Source organism: Ptychodera flava, chromosome 7, assembly GCF_041260155.1.
Source record: "Ptychodera flava strain L36383 chromosome 7, AS_Pfla_20210202, whole genome shotgun sequence".
Lineage (NCBI taxonomy): Eukaryota > Metazoa > Hemichordata > Enteropneusta > Ptychoderidae > Ptychodera > Ptychodera flava.
In genome coordinates, this window is record NC_091934.1 from 7,240,903 (window position 1) to 7,266,117 (window position 25,215).

A 25,215-nucleotide genomic window follows, 5' to 3' on the forward strand; every position below is an offset into this window, starting at 1 on the left:
CGTACTGGTGTTATGGACTCAGAATTTAGTGCAAAAGATGTATTTCTAGTAAAAATTTAGCAATTACGTGTTATCCGAATCATTTCGCTTCGGTGTGGCACAATGCACCAGTGACACCATACATGTAGCTTCTCTATTGACATTTCACAAATACCATACAATTAGCATGCACAGAGCTGTCTCTGTGTTCTCATCAAAGTGTCTTAGCTGGGAGCAAATTGGACAGAATTGTTCTCAGACGATGACACTGATTTGCCACACACCCAGTAACCAACCTGCTGGTTTATCATAAATTGACACCTACATGTAGTAGCCGACTCTGACAACAGCTGTTGGAATTCCATTCATTTAGAAACCTGTAAGTTCCCAAGGTGCTATTGCTAACACAGCTTTTGTACAAACAGTACAGTAATGGTATACCAGTAAAGGGATTCATTCAAAAATACCAATATGCTATATGCTATCATACATGTAGCCATGATCCAGCAAGTAACTTCTTCCAATGAGAAATCAGAGAGTTGAAACAGCCCCCCATCCCAAAACCCCCATGCAATCACTCACTTCCCAAAGATTGCAGAACAATTGTCATAAGAAACCATACTCCCTTTGAACAGAAATGAAATAGCATTATAATTGGATCAAGTCCATGTAACTGTCAATTTTTTTGTTGTCATAATGTTTCAAAATGATACAATGGTGTACTCTGGCAGAATATGAAACCATTATACGCATTTGGAAACGTGGGAAAAAAAATTACCTGAGGCCAAAACAAATTTGACAGCAAGATACCATAGAAGTGTCATGAGGCATGGCTGATGTCTTCTCACTTTTCTCTGTGATACAGAGTAACACATAATGGCCAATGATTGGCGGCTATTGGGAGTACATGTGGCAGGAGATTGGACACTGGCAATTGATGGGTGGGACTTAGTAATTGTTGATGATTGACAACTTTGTCGACCAGGATGGACTTACTGCCGTGAGGTCAACGCGGGGAGCGATTTGAGGATCAGGTTGGGACCTGTGAACCCCTTTTCAATCAGGAATTATGATTCTGCATCAAATTCATATTTGTGGATTACTTTAATCGTATTCATATAAAAGTTTATCAGTACACTGTACCCTACTAGATTACCGGTAGTTACAGAATGCTTGTATCATGCTACATGCACTTCTTTCAAGTAATGTTCATGCACACATCGCATGAAAATTTGTCAACTAAAGGTGTGCATCACATCCTATGGATAACAAGCATGCACACGCTAGTGAGAATATTTCCACATCTGTCTTGTACATGAAGTGACTGTTGCTATTCAAACGGTGTGACGTATTACAAAAATAATTGCATTGGTAGAAGCCAACATCCTGTATACTCATACCTAACCATGACAGAGTATGTGAAAACTTTGATCTCATAGACTATGAACCAGAGTACTAACTTGGCACACCACAGAGCATGAATCTTGTCAAAGCATGATTAATCACAGGATTGGTCAGCTTTCTCAGTATCAAAGTTTATCCTAGTACCACCCACCAACAGGATTTCAAGATCTCAACAACAGAAAAGTCTGTAGACATGTGATAGCTCATTGCTAAATGATTTCATTTGACCCCTCAATTTCCAGCACAACAGAAATGTGACACTCTAAACCGTCGTGGCGACAGATTTCCTCTGGAATTGTTGCCATGGCAGCAACTAACAAAAGGAACATCTGGAGGGTAGTTATATCGTGCTTCTTAATGACTGTAAAAGGTGAATTTATTTTCGGGGGCGACATCTGATGCATGTAGAAATACTAGAATGTCTTTCTCAGCCTACAGCCATGGTTGATGTGGGCTGTTGACTGCGTCCTCTTAAGAATGCGGTCACCTGAACAGGCATGTAACATTTATGGAAACTGAACTCCAAAATCAACGTTTAGAAAGGAGAAACAGCGGATGGAGTAAACGCTCATAAATGAACTCCATCAAGGCAGATAGCTCGGAGCAACGACGGGGATTGTAATGAAACCCGATTCATCACAGAAGTATTCAGATGAAGGATGAAAGCAAGCCATAAAAATGACTGGGAAAATTTATTTCACTGAATAAACAGGAAAAAAAAGGCAAAACACAATGGCCATAAATGGATTGGAGCAATCAGTAACAAATGACAAATATCTGATAAAGCCAAGCATCAAAGGAATCTTTCAAGTCAGAGTCAGATTTCAATTCAGGGAAACTAGTCAGCGGTATATGTTTGCACATGGTAATTGAAAGAATTTGAATCCAAAAGAAGATGTAATGCTGCGATTATCCTCCCTTTGAAATCTAATTCAGTTTGAAAAGGAAAAAAATACCAAATTTTTTCACAATGACACACAACCAGTTTCTGAGCAATAACGTTTGCATTTGAAATATAAAAAAAAAAAATCATTGAATGGTCAATAAATGAGATTATTCAGGACACTGAGTCCAATTTTCATAAACATCAAGATGTACCGAGCAATTTTGGTAGACCTCTGAATTGATAACAGTTGTGACAGACAGCTTGTCTTTTCCTACTTGGCAAATTTAACACCAACTTGTCAACAAATTTAACACCAACTTGTCAACAAATTTAACACCAACTTGTCAACAAATTTAACACCAACTTGTCAACTGAAAAAAATAGCGCCAATGGCACTTGATCACAACTGGCACATTGTGAAATTACTCTATCTCTGGGTACACCTGTACATGAAATACTGAATGGGTAGGTCTGCGGGTTTGGAGTTTGTCAGTAAATGCACACAGAAAACAAAGTCCTGAAGTAGCGAATTCCAGCCATTTTCAAACCACACTGTTTGTCAGTGGGGTAAGCAATATTCGCACAAATCACATTTCCAGGCTAATAGACTATGTTTTACGAAATCACACATCCTTATTACAAAATAAAACGATCTTTGTCTTTAAATCAATGCGCCGCAGTAAACAGGTCCAGCAGCTAGTTATGTCATCAAGTCTGTAATGTTAAGGGTCATAACAAATGTGAGAAATCTAAAACGTTAAATATGTTGTTTTTTATCAATTTTATTACCAAAAGCGCATGAAAATCTCTGATACTTTGAATCAGCCATCCTGCATATTTGTAACATTCATCAAAACCTCATTTCTGTTCCACAACTCATTAAATAGTCCACAATGCAGGATTGGTGTACATTCCAAAACTACATATATGAAAGACCCCCTAAAATCAATTAGTTAAAGGGGGGTTAGAAATTTCCCAAAACTATCTAACCGCTGCTCCGTTTGGCTCCATTTTTCAGAATCGGAACCTTGGAATTAGTCTGAATATCTCTACCAAATATCAATGCAGTCTGTTCAGCGGTTTTTGACTTTTTGTCATTTACGGAAAATGGACACTGTCCACCACCGGTTGAAGCTAACCCTATATCACAACTTCCAGATGTGATAATGACCTATGGTCATTATGTTAAAAAATACCGCCAAAGGCGCTTGGACATAATGACCGCCTAGTATTATCGGCATTTATCAACAACCACACTCACTGTGAATTAGACAGACCACGAAGTCAATGAGCAACATATAGCTGAAAGACTATTTTTCACATTGCGATTTTAAGCTCATTTTTATGAGAAAAGAGACATGTATATGTATATGGAGAAAAAGCAGAAGACATATTTGTAAATTGTTTGTCAAGTGACAATTATATATGCATCTCTTGAAATTTGTGGGTTATAAGGTATAACAGTAGTGTAAGAATAATGAGGTATGAATAAGTTAGTAAAGCTAAGTTGACAGTAATTAAGATTACAAAATTATACACTAAGCTGGGGAAATCTGATTGAAATAAATGTTGAAAAGTAGCAAAGTCATGGTCATCTTTTGCCTAATACCTTGTGTAAGTTCTTGAACTTTACATAAATCTTGCTATAGATTTGTTGCTAATGGGCAATAACTGTGTTTCAGATCATTTGAGAGCAATCTATCCATGACAGGTTTAAATTGTAATATACTTCTATTTAAAGGAGAGAAACTTCTCAAATAATTTTTTTCCCTGTAATTTGCTGTGAGAACACATGGACAGATGCTCAGGACTGTATGCTGGTGCTACCTTGATAACTAACCTACAACTTGTAACGTCATTGTCTAACCTGTTCACCTCGATTTCCTGTAGACAGGTCCACACTCTCCATTGATAACAATGGGTTTGGGCCATACCATTGTAGTGAAAGACTGTAACATGTGAGGTTGTGGATACTTAATCTCTGGAAGTCAAAGTCTGTATATTGACTCAAGGATGTTTACTTAACAAATGCCTAGGGTCATCTCAAAAGTGAGAATCTAAACTATGAAATATGTTTTTTTTAATGCTTTTGATGCCCCAAAGACCATAGAAATCTCTTATACTTCGAATCAGCCATCCTGCATATTTCTAACATTCATCAAAACCTCATTTCTGTTCACAATCATAAAACAAAAACGTCCACAATGCAGGATTGGTGTACATTCCAAAACTACATATATATGAAGGACCCCTAAAATCAATTAGATAAAAAGGGGGGTTAGAAATTTCCCAAAACTATCTAACCGGCGCTCCGTTTGGCTCCATTTTTCCGAATTGGAACCTTGGAACCAGTCTATGTATCGGTATCAAATATCAACGCAGTCTGTTCAGCAGTTTTGACTTTTTGTCGTTTACGGAAATGGACGACATCAAACACCGGTTGAAACCACCTCTATATCACAACTTCCAGTTGTGATAAAAATGATACTAAGTCATAAAGGCATAATAGCTGCAAATTTTTTGCATTATTGAAATTCATGATTTTATTTTCAAACCAAAGTTGGTTTGTGTAAATGTGCTAACTGAAGGACATGTATAGAAGTATCACTGATTGCTGATTTGGACCATGCCTTCTGTTTTAACAGGTTAACAGGTGCCACACTTGTAAAATGGCGCCCCCATGGAAAAGTACAAAAATTGCAGTATTTTGTGCACACACACATCATGATCATACAAGAAACAAGCATGATGCCATTTACATGATGGCCGACATTTTGTTGTCATAATCTTTATTTTCCCAGTCACGTGATTAATTTTTGAAAATGGCGAGAAATCTAAAATGATGGTAAAACGTTTGAATTTACATGCCACTTCCGACACTTATGACAGTGTTATACACTTTTTCAGTCTTTAATGGGTCTTATTCAAAGAAAACTCTTGGAAAACTGAGGATATTTTGAGGTTGGTTTATCACACATTCGCAGCTACTTTGGCTTTAAACCTAACAAGTACATGATGCTAAAAGTGCATGCATATGTTCATATATAGATCCTAAATTCATCATTTTACTGCTGACATTGTGAAGCCTATAAAATCAAACTTCCTGAATATGGCTGATAATATTCACCAAAAATTAGAATTTTACTGAAGTTTATGGTTTGTTTGAATTTCCAATCACATTTGGATAAAGTGGGAATCCAAACATGACATGCCTTCAGATAATTTGAACCAGTGATTTATTCACAGTCAGACAACCTTTTCACCACTGTGGTTCGGCCCAAACACTTTGATGTCAATGAATTGGGATTGAACTAGTTAAAGCTATAACTGTTTTTTGTCCATTTTACATGCCAGCCACACTTAAAATGTGCTCTCTGACTCTTATTCTAATACATGGTTTACCTCCACAGCAGACTGAAAAAAAACTTCAAGAAATATCAAAGTTGCTTCAAAAAATGTCAAAAAATTAAAAAGTTAGAGGGCTTACTGATGCTGTCTTACAGAAACATACCTGTACTTGACTCTTCAGCAAAATTTGAATGTCTGAATAATACATTGCCATTGTTAGAAGCTGTATCATTACTTGTTTACTATCCGTATTTTTTGTTTATCTGTTTGTCTTAACAAAATGTAGATTATTCTCTTTCTTCTCCTCCTCCTCCTCCTCCTCCTCATCATCATTATTATTATCATCATCACAACCACCACCACCACCGTCATCTTCATTGCTTTCTTTACTGTACTACTCACTGTTTCTTTGTTTTTATCTAAACTCAAAAAAGACACTTTTCACACACTCTTGTCCACACATACTCGTTCATGTGTTCTTAAAAAGTCAGAATTCGCTGGTACATCACTTCAAAAAGTCGCAGGGCACTGTCACATGGGTATAGAAATATTTCAAATTTTGCCTCTGAAAGACATATGTTTACCCCTGAAAGGAACAATTTCTATTTTAATATACAGCATGCATATCCTGTGTCTCAACTGCACAATTTCTTTGACACTCAGCTGCTTGAACAGATCGTTAAAATGGGCCAGCAGCTACTGTGTGAAATGAAAAATAAAATGCAATAGTATAGGAACTTTGAAAAGAGAAATTATGAATACAGGGGATAAACTAGTCCAATTGAAAGACAAACACAACTCCTTTGAACCTGAATAGGCAGGAAATTCTAAATTGACTTCTAAAGCAAAACAGACTCTTTTTTTTCTGATAATTCGGTCGGAGCATTGAAACACAAGCTTTGTTTCCATAAAAATCAATATCCGTGGGCACCGCAGCAGTAGAGCTAACACTATCCTTCCTATGATTTGAGTCCTCCTTGCAAGAAAGCAAATGAAAAATGTGCATTTGGCCCTGGAGTACCATTACGGCCAATTACTTTTTATTCACGCAATGTACCGCGACAATTACAGCTTTTCAGAAATTGCCTGACAGGCAAGTCACTGGCTCAGAACCGCCAAATGAGAATGTAACATGTGATGTAAAAAAAAAAAGACGAGAGACAGGGAAGAAGTCTCAGGTTTTGTGATTTTATAGGGTAATGATTTACGGCACGGGGGTGACGTCACTGCATCCCATTCAAAACTGAATTAAGATAATCTCTAGCATCTCCTCAAGTGATGTTCAGATGGCATTGCTGGGTCATCTCATTTCTAATGGTCTTTTTCCCTGTCTCTTCTATTGTTCATGATTGCCTTATCTTCTAACACCTGGGTGATTAAGCCATGTTGTATGTCCCATTTGCATTCCCAAAACATTTTTCTGCAGTGTAGCATCACAACCATCATGTACATTTTAATTCCAAGTTCGATATTTCATCCCTTGTCATATTTCCCATTTTTATTCAGAGGAGGTTGGTTTCACCAAAATTTTATGTCAAAAGTTGCCGACTTTGCAGACATAAAATGTAACTTCTGTTTGATACATAAATGTTTTGGAGTTGAAGCTCTTTTCTTTTATTAACCCCATGACCCGACTCCCCCCCACACAACCACACCTCACTGCCACTGATACTGCTACTTTGGTTTCTTCCGACAGTGTATGGTTGGACCGATACATTGGAACCTGGGGATGTGAAGAATTGAGTGAACATGTTCAAGTTTTTGTTTTCAATTCTCACTGATGTGTACATCAAAGTTAAGCACAGCACAGGCTGGGTAAACTGATTTTGATATTATTTAAAGCGCAGTGGTCGTCGCGCTGCATGTGCGTGATTTTTTTGTTGATAAACATAAATTTTTGTAAACATAAGTCTTCTCAACTTCAATAGGAGTGAGATGGGAGCAGTCCGTCCCCCACTTTGTTAAGGCCTTTGTAAGACTAAACATAGTAAAATATTAAGATCGGAAACGAACTTCAGTGGTGTATTTCTATCTATAAACTCGTGTAGAGCTACGAACATTGGGACACTACACTCAGCACATTATGTCGCTGAGTTTACTGCACGCAGACACAGTGAACAAAAAGCTTTGATCGCGCGCGATCACGCTGGTTGTACACAATGCTATGTACAGTATAGTGAAAATACATAACTAAAATGATCAACATTGCCTATATATGTAGACCAGCAACAAGCACAATGCCTAACACAAAAGTTACACTCAAGACCATGATCGGTAAGCCAGAGCAGGACACGGGAGATGTTGTTGGGAGACGGTCACCGCGTTGACGTATACACGGATATAGAGAATCCGGTCCCACAACGTACCGGCCCGCGACGACTTGGCCCACAACCAACTGTTGATCACCATGTCTTACTTCTCCTAGTATTACGTGGTAAGAAATACTAAAATGACAGGAAACAATAGACAAAACGAGCGGGTTTTCGCGGCATTTGGCAGGAAATTGCACGGCTACACCGTGCATAGACGTATCGAGAGATCCTGTGCCCCGGTCCTGTGCACGGTCATGGCAGTGATCCAACCGCTACTGGGTGTAGGCCTAGCGGTGCTGGGCAAACTTCGTTGTTGTACCTCCTGATTGCCGGGTAGGTCTGAATCCTCTTTCAAGTGAGATAACCCCCACATAACAAGAAGACCTATGAAAGGTCCTTCGCTTGACTTGATACCTGTACTCGGAATTCTCGTTTGCACCCCCAAACGGGGTAAACATTGTGTTGAGTTGGATTCTCCACAGCCGAGTGTAGCGCGCCATATACCCGGTTACCGGTTTGACACGGACGTTCATACAGACCACGGAACGGAACAGATGCAGAGATGCTTCTTGCTGCAGCGGGCATTGCTCTGCGAGCTGTAGATTTCTGTAGTTTGGGTTGTTGTCTTTGTACTCCTGTCAGGCCTCTTGAAATGAAAGCTCTCGTCCTTGCTTGCGATGTCGAAAACTAGAGCCCGGTCGTTGATAGTCTGTTGGCGTATACATGCGTACGTCTAGCTCTATGGCTCGAGCGATAAAAGTAGCCGAGCCCCATTCAACTGATTCAAGAAAATCATGAGCAAATGTGATCTCAATCCAGCGTGCAATTATTGTTCAATATTCAGCAGATATTCAACTAAGATTAATTGACCTTTTATTGCGTGTTACATTTGGTTAGTTGGTACGCTTGTGACAGATCAGCCGCCATTTTAACAAGCGGCAATATCGCAAACATTACAATCAAGCCGTAACATGTGCGGCGTTCTTGGATTTGTTTACAACAGAGGGGGACCCCCTCAGGAGGATGCGCAGCGCGACGACCACTGCGCTTTAAGACAAGTAAATCTTACGTAATCTTAAAGTTACATTCAATTATTGAAACTTTAATAGACGGCTACAACTAGCAAGAAGCAATTCCTATATATGTGCATTTATACCGAACCAATAACTGCTTGAGTAGTTGTAATTTCAGTTACGGGAATGTCCTACATTCATAAACTTCTGTGAAAAAACATTGTGAAAGGTAACTTCAGTATAATTACTGACTGTATAGAGCTGTCCTCTTTCCATTTCGAAAAATTGTTGGAAAGCAAAACATCAAATTTCTTTGTGCATGTTGTTTTTGTCCTGTCTTTCAGAATCAACTGGCAGGTTTCTGAATAAGCTAAGAATTGAAACGTCTATGGATGCAAGCAGGTATTTTTAACAAGCCAGCATCCGTGAAAGACTGCAAGTGACAGCTCCCGTATTTTCCCATTTATTTGCTCATCTTCCATGGAAGTGCCACCGGCTAAATGACCGGCAGCATTCCGGCAGATTGGATCCGACCCAATCACTTCATCTGTGTGTGAAAGCTGTCTGTTACTCCAATTACACGAAGCCCTATTGTAGGGACCTCGGCAGTACCAATGGAAATGAGCCGTCGCTGTCAGCGATGCTTGCCATACATCTACATATTTATGATACGCAGCTCTCTCTCCGCTGCTCATTTTGTAACTTGGCCTCTTGACCTGATGGGCACCAAACCAAGCTACTATGCATCACCACAGATCGCTAATCCCAATCTAAAGGCAACACTGTAAGCCTATCATTAGGAAATATCAAACAGCCTTCTCTTCGTTTTTGCAAAGTATTCCCTCAAAACCAGAAAGGATCCCTCGGCCTTTCTGACGAAAGCTCTGACTCTCCGTAGCAAACGACTTTTCCAAAATCAATTTGCAACACACAATCTTGACATCATGTTACCCTCTGACCCGCTGGGAAAAAGTTGAACATGAAAAGTGTAACCTGCGCTTTAAAAGGTCACTTCTGTCAGAGGAAAAGGGGCAGAGGTCATTATCTAACACTGTATGCTTAAATGTATCTGTCATGAAGTTTGAAATCAAAATTCTCACCATAGTGTCAAGTTGACATTCAATAAACGACTATTTCACATGATAACTTTCGTTAATTATGTTTTCTACCAAAGTTTACGGTAATTAGAACGATTAATCATTAACAAGCATCACAGTGAAATAATGAAAAGGCGTGATTAGATTGACTTAATTCAATATGCAATTTGCATATTACAGCTGTAATTGATGGAATGCATACGGTACTTCATCAGTTGAGCATACCAGTATGTTGGTCAGAATTCATCCATAACTTCACTTTGTATATGATGATACAAGGTGCATGGACATACTGTTCATGCATGCATAATAAAATAATCGCAATCATACAAATCCATAACAGTATTTCATTTCTTCTAAATTGAATTTGTGTTCACTACCACATGATAGTAACAAGTGCAGCACATGTGCAAATTTAGAAACAGTTCAAAAAATTCAGATTTCTCGAACTAGAGTTTCCCGTTTCCTGATTTGCTGGTCCTGTACATATATGTGTACTGTAATGGAAATATTGATAAAAATCATCATACCTGTAGAATTCATGTCTTAGGGTAGACTGCACCTCAGGGACATACATTCAGACTTATTAAATAATTTTCACATTACTCTACCGGTCTACCACTTGTGTGAGCTCTTTTTGATACTCTCAACATAAATGAAATTGTCACCATCATCCTTCGTGAAAATCGAAATTCAATTTTCCAATAGTCAACACAGGGATGGCTGCCATTTTGAATTTCAAGTGCTGACATATATTTTTCTACTACCAACATTTATGTGGCTATCCCTAATTTTTATTCTTGGTGTTGAAAGAGAATGGTTGAAATTATCCTGGAAGAAAATCTGAATAGTTCTGAAAAGTTTATAAGTTTGGTTGTAAGGCTCATAATACTTTGAATTTCAAATGATGCTAATTCTCAGTTGAGAAATAGAAAATTTTACTCAAAAATATACCACACATATTGCATACATGTACTTATGCAACAACGTTGATTCTGGATGTTGCCTGGCTGACAATAAAATGCCATTGGCAGTACCTGTACATTTCAAAGAGATATTCTGTTTCCATTTGTCATTTTCCTGCTTTTCTTCAAATTCATGCTTTTTTGATAAGTTTTTGTCAAATATCTGATTGATGAAATTTCAATGTGCTACCTTCAAAACAGTAGAAATGGTGTGCTATAAGCTTGGTCCGCATTTTTTTTGCAAAACCATGCCAGCTAACTGAGCTTACAATGTACCTGGCCACAAAGCTCAGACTGTGGTAATGGTCTATAAAAATCTGTGAAAGTCACTTTTGAACAGAAATTTCACCTGAGATTTTGATCCAAAATTATCAACAATATTACAGAAAAATTTATAAAAATTTGTAAAATGTTGCACTAAAATTTCGGTGGGAAAATACAGCACTCAAAGGATTTACCACATCAACTGCAGTGATAGACACAACTCAGCTAATTACATATACTTGTGATCTTCCTGTGTGAAAAAAGGGCAGAACCACCCCATTAAAATGTTGTGGAATATATTACAAATAAAGCACACAATACACCACATTCAATATATACGTTCATCTGATGAAATTATACAAATGGTTTTAGTGTGACAATTTAAGCATATTACCAATATAACATTTGCCTTGAAGCTTGATTCAAATTATGCATTCAGCTTTATGACATCAATTCTATATTGTATCCACACACTGATTGAATTTTTCCCGACCTCTTTTTTGACGCTGATTGGTGAAATATGAGGTCATGTTTGGCCAGATGAAACAATCGAAACCTCTAAATAACACACATCTATGAACAGAACAAATTGATGAATATGAAAAACTGACTTGCTGATATTTATGGACTGAATATCTAACATTTATTTATCATTTTGGATCCAAGGTTTAATGGATGGACCCTTGCATAGACGTACTAAAAGCATTTATAAATTAAAATGTATGCTCTGTAGATTTGTATTAATATTGTTTTGTGCATTATGTTGTCATCTGTCATGTTTTAATATCGCGTTGCTGTGATTGAGGGAGATGACAAAAACGGAGTATGCCTCAATTTATTGCAAATCTGCGGGTTTTGGCAGGCTGCTTGCTGTTAATTTCAGTCAATGTTGGGAAAAATTCAATTTCAATATTAGTAATTTTTGTCAAATTCTATTTCAATAATTTTCAAATTTGAAACCAATCAACAAGGATTCATGCTTACCGCAGTGCCCCATGGCATATTTTCACTACCTACACAAAACAAGAGTTTTAACCTTCACAAACAGTGAACATGATATTTTATTACTGTTTGAACAGTAAAGCATTTACTATTGTGTCTAAATTAAAATTTGATGATTTCAGATATAAAAGGAAAAACAGCTCAAAATGAGTTGAGAGAACTAGCCATAGAAATCACAACTACAAAAAGACTTTGACATTCACGCATCCATTGCTCTAGGATTCCTTCACTTAGAGTGATTTCCAAGGGACAGTTAGTCAGAAAACTCAACTGTTCATATTCTGCTATGAGGGTATAGCTGATGGAAGGGAACTCAGGAGAAAAAAAAATTGCTCCGACAAATGATCAATTGAAAATAGAAATGGAAATTAGCTAAAAGCTGTATTACTTCAGGGGGTGTGTGTTTATAATGGTTGAAATGTATGAAAAAAGGTGTGGATATTAATATGCAAGCCATGAAGGCATCAGCTATGGGTTTTTTGTTTATTGTGGCAGTTTCATTTGCTTCATAAAAAAACCACATGCTTTTGTGAACCTTTGCACAGTAACAATGAGAAAAATGCCACTTCTTTAGCAAGAAATGAGGTTTATTCTCTACTTAGCAGGCTTAGGTGTGTTTCTTTGCCAGGAACAAGGTTTGTTGACATGCTGCCATGGCAACTGACCGTTTCTTATCCGCTGTTCATGCAGAACTGAAAGGTAGCTCTAATGGCTCTTGGATGTTAGCAGGTCCCATTGTATACCGGTGGCCATGGCAACAGTCCCCCGCACTTGCCAGAACTTATCACTGTCACACAAAAAATGGTAAGATTGTATGAAACGTGTGCCTAATGAGATGCTATTAAGGCTGGATGTTTTCAATGTCAATACTGTGGGGTCACATTTAGTGATTGGAGTATGGCAACCCTTTGTTTGGACTCCTTTTCTCCATCACCCGGGATCCATATACGGAGTAATTTATTGGAAATTCATCTCACATGCAATCAATACTGGCATGGTTATTAATTCAAGGCTGACTTCATTCAACTGAAAGAAGAAAAAAAATGCATTTTTCTCAACTCTGTGAGATAAACAAAAAGAATAGCACCAAGTCAGAAACAATGATATATCTGAAGTCAATTTAAAAAACCTTGCACAGGACTTTAGTATGTTTAATACATGAATGAAAACGTGAAATAATATAACACTGGAAGCGATGTGCTTACTTTAATATTGTAGCTCACTTAATATTTTCTTGTGACAGGCTGTCTAAGCGAGACTTTGGCAAACGCTGACATTCTAAGCTATGCTCGTAATCCACACAGAGGGCTGGTTGAAATGACAATGTGGAATTACACTTCAGTTGATGGCTTGCGAGATTTACTGCGGCTGATGAAGCCGTAACCAACAAATAATGAAGCCTTTTCGTTCGCGTAAAATATCCACTTGGCTTCCCTTGCTGGGTAACCAGGGAAAGCTAATGAGATTGGGAGACTTTGCCGGGTGAGACAGAATTCAGTGCAGGGAAAGATTCACCAAATCTCTGCGTTGTGATAAACCTTGCTTGTCATTCATCCAATTTCAGATTGCAATTGCATGCATTTTACGTTCTCACCAGAGCAGAGGCGTTCCGTACTGATTCAATATTCTATTTTTTTTTTTCAAATCTGAATAACTTGATTTCTTAAGCTTATCAAGCCAGTTGCGATGGCTTTACTATTCTCTGCTTGGCTGTAATCCATCAGTTTTCACATCTGATTTTCATTTCTTCCTCAACCTACAAGCTCTATTCAGATTAGTGTTTTGTGTGTGTGTGTGTGTGTGTGTTTCACATCCGCTGAGCACCACTGCATACAGAAGCCCTAAACTAGCGGCCAAATTATCAGTCAAGATTGTCGCGCAATTTGCGGCAGAAATTACACGTCTTCAACGCTGTCCCCGTGTATACACAAAAGCCACTATCATGCATAATTGACAACATGACAACCCAGCGACGTCAAATAAATTGCTCAATTTCCAACTCATCAACAAGTTTTTGCCCTTTTCATCAGCAGGTAAAATGCCATCCTCACATTCAGAACTTAAAGAAAAACCAGCTGGCTTGTCGTATAGGACTGAAAGCCCAATTTTACAGATTTCCACACTGTCTCACCTCATTATATGTTTGAATCTGAACATCCCTGATGACTGATTGCAACTCTTGAATAATTCTTTGATTGTTAATTGACATCATGGATTTGTCATAAATTTCAAATTTAGAATTTCTTTCTGGAGATCATTGGTACACGTATACATTTTCTTTCTCCTTTTTAATTTCATTGTGTTGAAAATGGGTGGTTTTGAGGAACCACTATTAGACCACCGCAATACAATGACTGCCCAATAATTGGTTGTATTACATGCCAAGGAAAGATGGAAAATGCCATAGCACCAAAATTTCATAAAGTTAGTACTTGAAAATCAAACAAGAGCACTATAAATATGGTAGATAACCTTTCTTTTCCATGGGGACAAAACACCATTTTCCAATTTCAGCAAAAGATATATCAACTTCAGTTGAGGCTTGCATTTTACTTTTTTGTTATTCAAGAAATTTCTTTTCTGAGCAAATCGTAACCAGGTCTTCATCATAAATTTATGATGCTAATGGAATATCTGGTCAGTTGATCTGAAACAATCATACTAGTACTTCCATGATCACAGAAGTTGTTTCACTAAGTATTCATGGTGTTTGAGTAAATTTGCTCGTATTGTAATTTTTTTATGAAAATCATGCTGTAACAAATACAAATATGCCATGAGTGTTCTCCACATCTTGGGTCTCTTAAATCACAAGAAAATCTCTTTCTATTTGCAAAAAAAAACCCCATAATCATATCATAAATCTCTAGTGTGTGTACAGGCATGTAGAAAGCCTATATCATTCTCTTCCGATGGAAATAAATTCTACTTTTCATTACTTAGATTCAGTTTTTTATTTGTTGCATGTGCACATAAATGTCTCAACTTGCACCACACTATTGACACTGTGTAATAAAATATGGTGTGTTTAATAATAACCTGAAAATTCAGGGGAAAAAACTTATGTCACTTGATACGTTCTTTCTCTCTTGAACAGAGGTATTGAATTTTGTCTAACCAGAGCTGAGCCAACCATACACCTGTTAAATGGTAAATTATACTGTCAAAAGCATTATAGAGACCAAAGAGTTCCCATATTTTCAGTTGTAATTTTGCATACAATTTTTGATACTCAGAAAAGATGGTTACATCCCTTTCAGTTCCCAATTCCCTGACACAGATCCACATCCACCAGTGCTGACTATGGATTTGGGTCAAACCATGGTTAGGGCTAAAAATTAACCATTTCATTATGATTATGTGGTACTAGTCCATGTAGATAACCATTTCTGAGAATTAGTTGTCCCAAGAAAACATGGTAGTCTACTTTTATCCTACCCATATGGCAAAGTTTAAATCATATGGTTACGACATGCATTTCTTCAAATCTGGCAAATATACTTTAACATCATCTCTTATGTAATTTAATTTTCATACAGTCAGCCAGGCAACATGAACACACTGGCAAACCAGAACTGAACACACTGGCAAACCAGAACGTTACATAAAACTGTGCCTCACACAGTGCAAAGCAAACACCAGGCAACAAGGTATACACCATTTATCATCCTGAATGGCAACAGAAGATTTAGCATGCAAAACTTACGGCTGATGATCAATTGAGCATCATTGTTCAAATTTCACCGGGTTTAGACAAGGTCGCCGAGGTTGTTTGGAAAAGCCTGCTAGCTAGCTTAGAGCCAACACACCCTAATCATCTGTACTCTGCAGCTTCATTCCATGACACATGTGAATAAGTGGAAGTCCCATGGGACAACCATTTCCACAAATTAGTAGTCCCATGGCATAGTTTGGTTGTCCTGGGACCTGGGACTACCATTAATTACCAGCCCTAATACCGTGATGAAGGGTTAAGTCTCAGGACAGTCTTTAAATAAATGTAGTTAATCCTTTTGAACCAAACAAAGATGTGATTGTTCAAACTCGACTTACAATATTTCAGTGCTAAAGGATCAGAAAGGAGAGATCTTTATCCGTGACACCCGACAAAATAACATGGCGCACTCCTTTGATAATAGTAATTTCTAACTCATAGCTTCTGATTCCTTCTTACTTTGTTGTTCCAGCATTTTGGGTGAAATTCCAGCTCTGACTTGAGAACAGCAAATTCAAACAAAAACATGGAAAATCCAGTTCTGACAGAAATCTGTCATTACAGAGGCTCACAGTCAGCATTTCCAATTTGCACTCACACCATAGTGAAAACGTACAAGTACATGTGTACAATTCAAATATTTTACATTTATGAACCGAGAACTTCATGATGTACAAAATTTATCTATGATGGGCATACTATAAGTCTTGTACTTGTGGCAAATTGAAAAACATTTGAAAATTTGTGGAAGTTTCAGGAGAACAGTATAACTCTCAAATTGTTTCTTGACAAGAAACTAGAGTTTATACGAATGTGAATAAAATTCCTTCATTAGAACATGAAGCAGTCCTGATTGAAATATTACAAAAGTGTTTATTAGCTGAATTAAATTTGTACAAGTTGATAAAAAATGTGCAGTGATAATACTGTAACTGTATGATGCACCCCCTCACACCCCTGCAAGATTCAAATTGCTGAGCTATAAGAGACACCATTGTATGTTTTCAATCACATATATCAGACAGAATTATGCATTCCCATGTGGGTTCAAAATGCTGATTTTAAAAGGCAAAACACTATTCATAAATCTTTTATTATTGTCTTGCCATCAGTCTGATCTGTTTTGTTTGACTCTACATAATACTTTTGTTCAGACAGCTAAAATTGGCAAAAACTGTTTCGAACAAAGAAAAAAAAAATGTGGCATTGTTTATCATCAAATTCAAATACAACTCCAAATGAAAGGTATCTCTAGACATTGACAGCACATGTTTATGTTGCATGCTTTGTGGACAACATCCAAGATTTAACATTGGATGAAAAACCTTAATCCACAAGTTTTTGCCTGAAACCCTAACATATTAATTTGAAACTTTCATCTTTGAGTACTAACCAGGGCTTTATTCCAAGATTTGAACTCTGCTGAAAAATGAATGTTAAACAGAATCTATCTGAAATTAAAATCCGCAGCATGGAAATTCAAGCTCAGATTATATGATGTATTTTTTATCCGATGCCAATCTTTTTAAGGCATATCTGATACACAGCCTTATCAGACACTTGGAACATTTTGATAAACTACTGTATTTGTATGCATTTTAGCTCTGATATACATTACACATACACCAATACATTATGTGTTAGCTGGTATAAGCTTTTGATACAGTAGATGTGAGAGCACCAGCTGTTTGTGACACTTACGCATGTAGTACCTGCTACACCCCTATTTTCCCTGTTAGGGAGCCCAACATCAACAATACAAACTAATGGGTTCATCCAACTGGTAGGGGTGTATAAGGGTCAACCTTCCTGTCACTTGAAGGTTTGGTATATCCAACTGTTTTCCACTGTAAAATTTGGACACAAAAATTCTCACGATATTTAATGAAAGTACATTTAGATATTGGAATTATATTAATTATCCAAAAAATGCCATATTTTTTATGAGGCTTTTAAGTTATAACCTAGAAAGGTGGTCATCCTCAGTTGAACAGTTACCACTGTAAATATCTTTTGCTATTAAACCACAGGAAAAAATCTATATGGCTAGATTGAACATTTTCCTGTAAACTATTCACTACAATTGGCCACATTGTAGTTCACAAGGTGTGGATGTACTGTGATAATTAACAAAATTGCTCAATTGCCTCATGCAAACAAGCATAATTTTCCAAATTTAAAATTGGAAATGAAAATATTTTCAAAAAAATGCTCTTTAGAATTCACTTAACAAGTGGAGGAGTTTGACCACACATGGGAGATTCCCCTGTATCATGCCTTACAAATCAGAATGAATTATGGGATACCTCTGGTGCTATGAGGGACTTCCTCTGGCAGGAAGGGAAACACTACCTTTGTGTTTGCTCAGTTTCTATCACTCACATCCTTAGTATCAGTTGCATGCAGAGTAAACACAGCGATTTCCAACTGAAACTGGTATCCACCCATCACTGCACTGCAACGAAACATTGGACCACGCGGTACAAACTGGTTTAACAGGATATGGGCAGGCAGGAACAACCAAGGGGCTAATCCTGTTTGGTTCGAGTTAAAGCTGAAATCAAAACTACAGCTTTCTAAAACATGATCTGATATGGTATATGAGTATTTCCTTTTGGAAAGGGTACTGTATATTTTCAGCCTACAGGTGATGAAAAGTTTAAACCAGGCAAGTCCTGTAAACTGAATCCAACCTGAAACACAGCTTTTTCATTATTTTATATTTAGCTCATTGAAGCATTCCTCTGGCTAATTAAGAAAATGCATGTACGTATCATGTACGTGTCACGCATGTACAGGTACATTTTGTTTCTAACGATGAAAATGTGGCAGCTGGGTGTTAGTTTACTGCATGATGATCATCTTAGTATCATCGCTATGCCGATGAACGCTATCACGGTAATTATCAGGAATTGGGGAAATGGGTCAAACTTTAACAGGGCTTGAATTTCATTCCATAATGATGTCATGAATGGTAGCCTAGGTAACAAGCTCTATGTACCTGATAGATTCACGGTTCCTGAGAGTATGGTGATGATAAACAAAACACACTGAGCAAAGTCATAAATCTTTTTTTGATTTTTTTTATTAGCTCACTTCAGTTTTATAAAGGTGGGGTACTGTTTGGTTTTTGTTTCCTCCAGTGAACATTTTATCGGACCATGTTTGAATAATTTCAGCACAGAGTTGACAGAACACAGCAACTCATTCACTGAGTAGGCTATGTCTCTTTCCCAAGTTTATTGCTTACCAGTGTATACTCTACAGAAATCAATGTTACTCAGAACATAGACCCTGGAGAAAAACAACAGAAATGATACACTTATTTCTCGATTGATCTACATTTGGGAATTTTCTTCACACTAAGAATATGTACACATAAGCACTGATGTGTGTGAATAAACAAGCACGACATACATTTGTGTGTTGGTAATGCTTGAAGCGTAAAAATTCCGTCACATCAATGAAACTTTATTTTAGCACAGTCCTCCATGTTTTTGTGTAGGGACCCTGGTTTTGGGCACTTCAGATTTGATCTATATTCCATATTTTTAGTGACAAAGTAGCATATTTTATATAAATTATACATCGTAAATGGTATATATCGGACTTTTATCGATGAACAAAATTTTCTTCTGCCAGAACCTTCTTTCAGTTTTAAGGTCTTATGTATGCTGCATTGCATTAGTTACTGATAAAACTTACAGAAAACCAACTTTGCTCATTTTCACCATGATTTGTGTCTGTGGAAAAAGCTGCCAATGTTTACAGGGAAACAAATCCATTCTTGCTAATTATTTCACATTCTGACTGAACTTTGAACTCTGTTTTGAACAGAACTAAACCACACCTTAGTAGGACATGCACAATGCTGAAACACATTTGAAAACAGAAAATTCATTATCAACATCTGTTGTACATATCAAAAGAAGCAGGGGGTTGATTATTCTCTAGTACCATATAGTTCTTTCAGCAATGTTGACCTAACTGCTTCTATCAATGGACATGATGTAGTACCGTTACACATGGCATCAATATTGCAGGCTTACAGTCAACAGTTAGGCATATTATATTTAAGGCTGTGGTGATGTCAGAAACCGTACTGAATCTGTCGTTGACAGAACACCTTAACCCTTTGAGTGCTGTAATTTTTCCCACCAAAATTTTAGTGCAACATTTTACCAATTTTTATGAATTTTTCTGTATTTGTTTTGATAATTTTGGAGCAAATAGAAATCACATTTCAATTGCTACAGTTTTTTATCAAAATTTTGGCAAATATCTGAAAAAATTTGCCAGGGGTATATATTTTGTAAAGGCGACAAAAAATTGGCTTTGGTGCTCAAAGGGTTAATGTTACAAATTATACAATCACTGGGGATATTATAAGTACATTACAGCAGTAAAATTTTACATGATTAAAGTAGATCCAATTTGTATTTTATAAAATTTTTAGATTTTTCTATGACAAATTTTGTGTCCACCTCAAGCAGAGAAGTTGGTAGCAATCTATACATGGTAATCATACTGCACCACTGATTATCTTAAGCCTTTCAAAATTCTATTCTCCTTTCTTATGTCTGTGAATTATCTTACCACCAAGCCAATACAGAGTAATCTTAACGACACTGGAACTTTCCGAAGACATTCTGTGAGAAATTCCTGCAAATCCAGAGTGGTTTAAAATCAATCAAACAGTACAATGACTCAAAGAGACATTAAACAAGCAATCACTGAGTATTTCATCTAACACACACTACTCCATCTTGCTGGATTGAAGAAAAAAATCCATATTTCATAAATTCAATACAAAGAATTCAGGTGGCTTTCATTTGTTAACTGATTTTTCTCCCTCAGAAATCATTACAAATGTATATATGCAGCATTTGTAACTCGTTCTATTCTGAATTCTTCGGGTGATGATAGCTGAGAGCCATGATGATCCGGCTTTGCATAGAGTACATCACAGCAGTGTTACTAGGGTCATTTATGTAGCCTGTGTAATCATTGAAAACAGATCTAGCATGTCAGTCCACCGCACACGCCAATTATCACCCTTTCAACTTGTCTATGCAAATTTCTATCTGCCGATCAAGCAATATGTGTGTGTCATTACACTGTGCCTGTATTCACCTGCCAGCATTGCTAGTACAATAACCTAAGACATGTTTGATTAGGTGAATAGATAAAACATAACTGAGTGCCCAATGCACATACTGACTAATTTTTCCTCAGTGATACTATTTGCGTATAGGTTTCTGTAAATATGTAAAGTAGACAGATAAGTAAATACAGAGTAATTAGCTTTTTCATAGTTTTCTGACCTCAACAGATGAATACCGATAGCTGTGAGAGAGCTTGTCAGAACTATTTTATAATTAATTAATTCCTTCATTATAAATTTCAAACCCTAAACTGAGGATGGAATTGACGTTTTGATGAACATTTGTTCGAATCAAAGCTAAAAATGCACAAAAACTACCCTTACAATCACAAATCTCTGAAGTTAATCACAGCATAACAGAAAATAAAATTCAATTTGTTCATACCTTCAATAAATTAAAATATGCCATGTGTTCAACTTGGTGACAAAAATTTTGATATGAATTTTATATCATGTATCAACATATTTTCACAGAAGACTCGGGTTAAAAGCAAATTCCTATTCTAGATTATACAAACTGCGATAATCTCATTTAAATCAAATAATGGTTATTTTCAAATGGCCTTTTCCCATAAAACCATGACCATTTTGAAAAGCAAACATGGTATACATTTAAATGGTTCTTGGAATTTAAAATATGGAATGTTACTCCCTAAATTCTGATTCTTAAATATACCAGACAGTTCAAGTACACTGTGCAATTTCACGGCTTCAATTTTCAGTGGTTGGTTCATGCCGCACTTGAAAGACAAAATCATCAGTGAACATTCTGTCAAGATTACAGATTTACCAAGGCCAAAGGCTAAAGATGATGATGGAAGCATTTTTTCCTAATCAGTGTGAGCTGATTACTATCAAAGTACTGTACAGAAAGTGGAAATGGTAAAGCCTAATTTGTATAGGCACTGTTTCATCATACGCAGCCCTACTTTCATGAAATTTCAGATGATTTTCGATTCTGTTTCTGATTTGTATTCCACTCGAAGACGAGAAACTCTCTTTTTTTTAGCTCATTTACTTTATCATAGTTACAACATGAATGTTTATACATCTACTGTGCATTTTCATTTGTGTAGCATTTTCTGCGGCCGCCAGGTAGCATGTACCTGCGGACTCAGAGTTTTGAAAGTCTCTCATAAACCTTTTCACCACCACCTTGGTATGGCCCAAAACCATCATTAATAATCAAATGGTGATTGCCGATGATCTGTTTACACGGAATTGGGGAGTGACTGTTGTACAGAATAACCATGATTACAGACTCAACCAAGGGTTTAAATTTCAAGTGTGTGTGTGGTTCTGATGTTGAAAAATATAGCAAATTTTACTACAAAACATCAATATGACAATCAGACTTCGGATGGCGTAGATAAGTGATTGGCACACGCAACACTACAAATGTACCAATTGCAGAAATCAATTTAAACATTATTACCGTACCCGTAGAATTCAAATCATCAGAGTGTCTGCAATTTAACAATTTGAAGTTAATTAGTGACCCTTACTCATGTTTCAACACTGAAATCCATATACCAGTAGTGGTATAGAAATAAAATGGATAATAAAGAGACCTAAAATCTTAGCAATATCTTTTCCACAGACATACATTCACTCTCCCAAAAAAGCACTCCCAAGTTATTACACACGAATATGCATTGTCAAGTAGAGACAGACATTACTACACGGTCACCCCAGAGATTTCTTACTTTATCTTATATAGATGAGCTACAGACCTGTTGGCAAAATCGTTGACTTGAAAATGTCAACTGATAAACAAGGAAAAGACATACATGATCAAAGCAAAAAAATTATGGCCTGCAAGGGGAATTTGATTATATTAGAGTCTGCATTAAGTGCAATATTTGTGTAGATGGTAACATATCAAGTTTTTTGTGTCGCTTCTCGTTTCATCATCAATCCTATTATCACGGTTTGCACTGCTTGTAGGCAAGAACAAAATAGGCCTTTTCGGAGTAAATGGAAAAAAGCTTCAGGGACTTCGATGACGGTCTGTTAATTTTCAGCTCTACAATGGACCTCATCACCAAGGAGTATCCAATTTCTTAATGCAACAATTGCACAATGTTATTTCATTAATGTCAGCAAACCCGAAAATCTCGAACCAGTCTTTTTCACTTTAATGTGTTCGTATTTCTTCCCTTTGTTACGGTTTGACAACTCACTGGAAAGCAAACACACGTACCATACGCTTTCCCTGTGCTCTGTTTGCCAATCATGACGCAGCACTGCAGTCTTCGCGGTGCTCTGAACAGCTGAGCAGTTGCCGAACTCAACGACTGGCGTGTTTCAGTGTCCGCCCATTCCCCTCGATAAGTAAGCGGGGAAAGTCACCCCTACTCGGTGAAGAGCGCGAGCGGAAGGCAATGAACTTTAACATCAAAACATGACTTACCTATGGAGACCCCCGGCACACAGCAGTAACAAACATCACGGATGTAGCACATGCTGTAATCAATTGCGGCTTGCACGGGCATTACAATACAAACGTGAAACACAGCGAGTGTACAAGTTAAGACACTCTACAGGCATGGAGGTGTACTGTACCCCATGCTACAGGCAAATGAAACCTTGCTGGCAAAGACAACTCATAAAATATGTAGCATCGTAGTTGAATGGAACCTGTCATAAAACTTTTAGCACATGTACACCAGCTGCACAGGGGAAAACACGAGGACGTACTGACATTTAATAACACAAAACTTGCCTGTCTCTCCTTCTTGAACTTTAAAAATGCTTCCTGTAGATTCGCTTTCTTGCCATTTCTTCGGTTCTTCTCATTCTTCCCGTCGCTGAAATCGACCTCAAAGACTTCCGCCTTGGATTTCGCTACCGGCGGGTACGACGTATCTTGCCAACACTGTTCGGCCCTCATAATTAACCTGTCATCCGCCATCTTTGAAAGGAAAGAACGAGGGAGCGATAAGACACGGACACATTTTACGAGGGAAAAACAGTGTGGTCAACCTTTTATCAACTAAAATGCAGCAAAAGTGGGTTTCGGTAAACCAATGCTGGCGCTTTTTCACACTGACTTTTGACATCATATCAGCGCACTACATCGTAATACCTGCAGCTGCAGACGGCAGCTTGGGGAATTTGATTCTGTCAGCTTCACCATTCCATAGTCCAAACTCCTGTGTCCATCGCTTGCAGGAGGAAGGCACTCCCTCACAAGAATACGTGGAAACGAAAGGAAGCTAAAGTGATTAATAAATGTGCTGAATATCCTAATATCTCAAATACCTGCACTGTTTGGCCGTTGTTTTGAATGGAGCCTAGGAGAATTCGAAACAACGGTTTCGTTACGCTTTTCACGATTGGTGCAGCTTAACAAATCTATTGACTATCAGCCAATAACAGACAAGTTAAAAACGTCGATACTCTGGTTAATATTGCGCTTGCGTATAACCTTTCACCTTTGTCAGGTGACCAAGTAATATTGCAGGAAGCGTTTCCTAGGCAACAGGTACGCTGAATAACGAGAAAATAACGTCACGCGTCATCCCCGGCAGGGCCTGCCTATAAACCGATATTTCAAAGGGTAAAACAAGAACAATAAATGCACTAAAGGCCGAATTAATTTAAAACTAAACCAGTAGAAGAACTGTAGGCCTAGGGCCTACACGCGTTCACCGGCTTCGGTTACAGGGGCACACAGTAAGCTTAGAGTAGAGTAGGAGGGAGGGAGTGCCGCCTGAATGCATCTCTTTAACTTTTTAACAAAAAAAATCCTAAACATAGGTCAATTTTTCATCAAGTAAAAATCTAAACATATGCCGTGCTTTAGGAAAATCTTCGCAAGCAGTTGAATAAACGGTACAAAACGCCCCCCCCAAAAAAAAAACAAAACAAACAAAAACAAAACAGATGTCAAGAAAATCCTTAACACTGGGTCATACTTTTGGAATATTCATGGATAGGCCTACATAAGCTTAGGCCTATAGTTTCAACTTGTGTTGTAGGCCTACCCCACACCTAGCTCGTATGAAAATATTGGGGGTACCCCCTCCTACCCATCAAGCATCTAGAGCAACTAAGGTAGGTC

General features: G+C 37.5%; 1 protein-coding gene across 4 annotated transcripts in view; it reads right to left on the reverse strand.

The window, feature by feature from the left end:
* LOC139136673 (protein polyglycylase TTLL10-like) overlaps nt 1-24,538 on the reverse strand; it is a 111,744-nt gene extending 87,206 nt beyond the window's left edge. For 2 of the 4 annotated variants that reach the window (XM_070704458.1, XM_070704457.1), the window contains exons 1-2: nt 24,414-24,538; nt 23,875-24,063 (exon numbers count right to left, since the gene is read on the reverse strand). In XM_070704458.1, coding sequence (XP_070560559.1) covers nt 23,875-24,063 — 189 coding nt within the window. In that variant the 5' untranslated portion in view covers nt 24,414-24,538. Of the gene's footprint in view, nt 1-23,874; nt 24,064-24,237 lie in introns of all 4 variants that reach the window. The other 2 variants (XM_070704456.1, XM_070704455.1) reach the window with 1 other exon arrangement.
* Nucleotides 24,539-25,215: the final 677 nt, after the last annotated feature.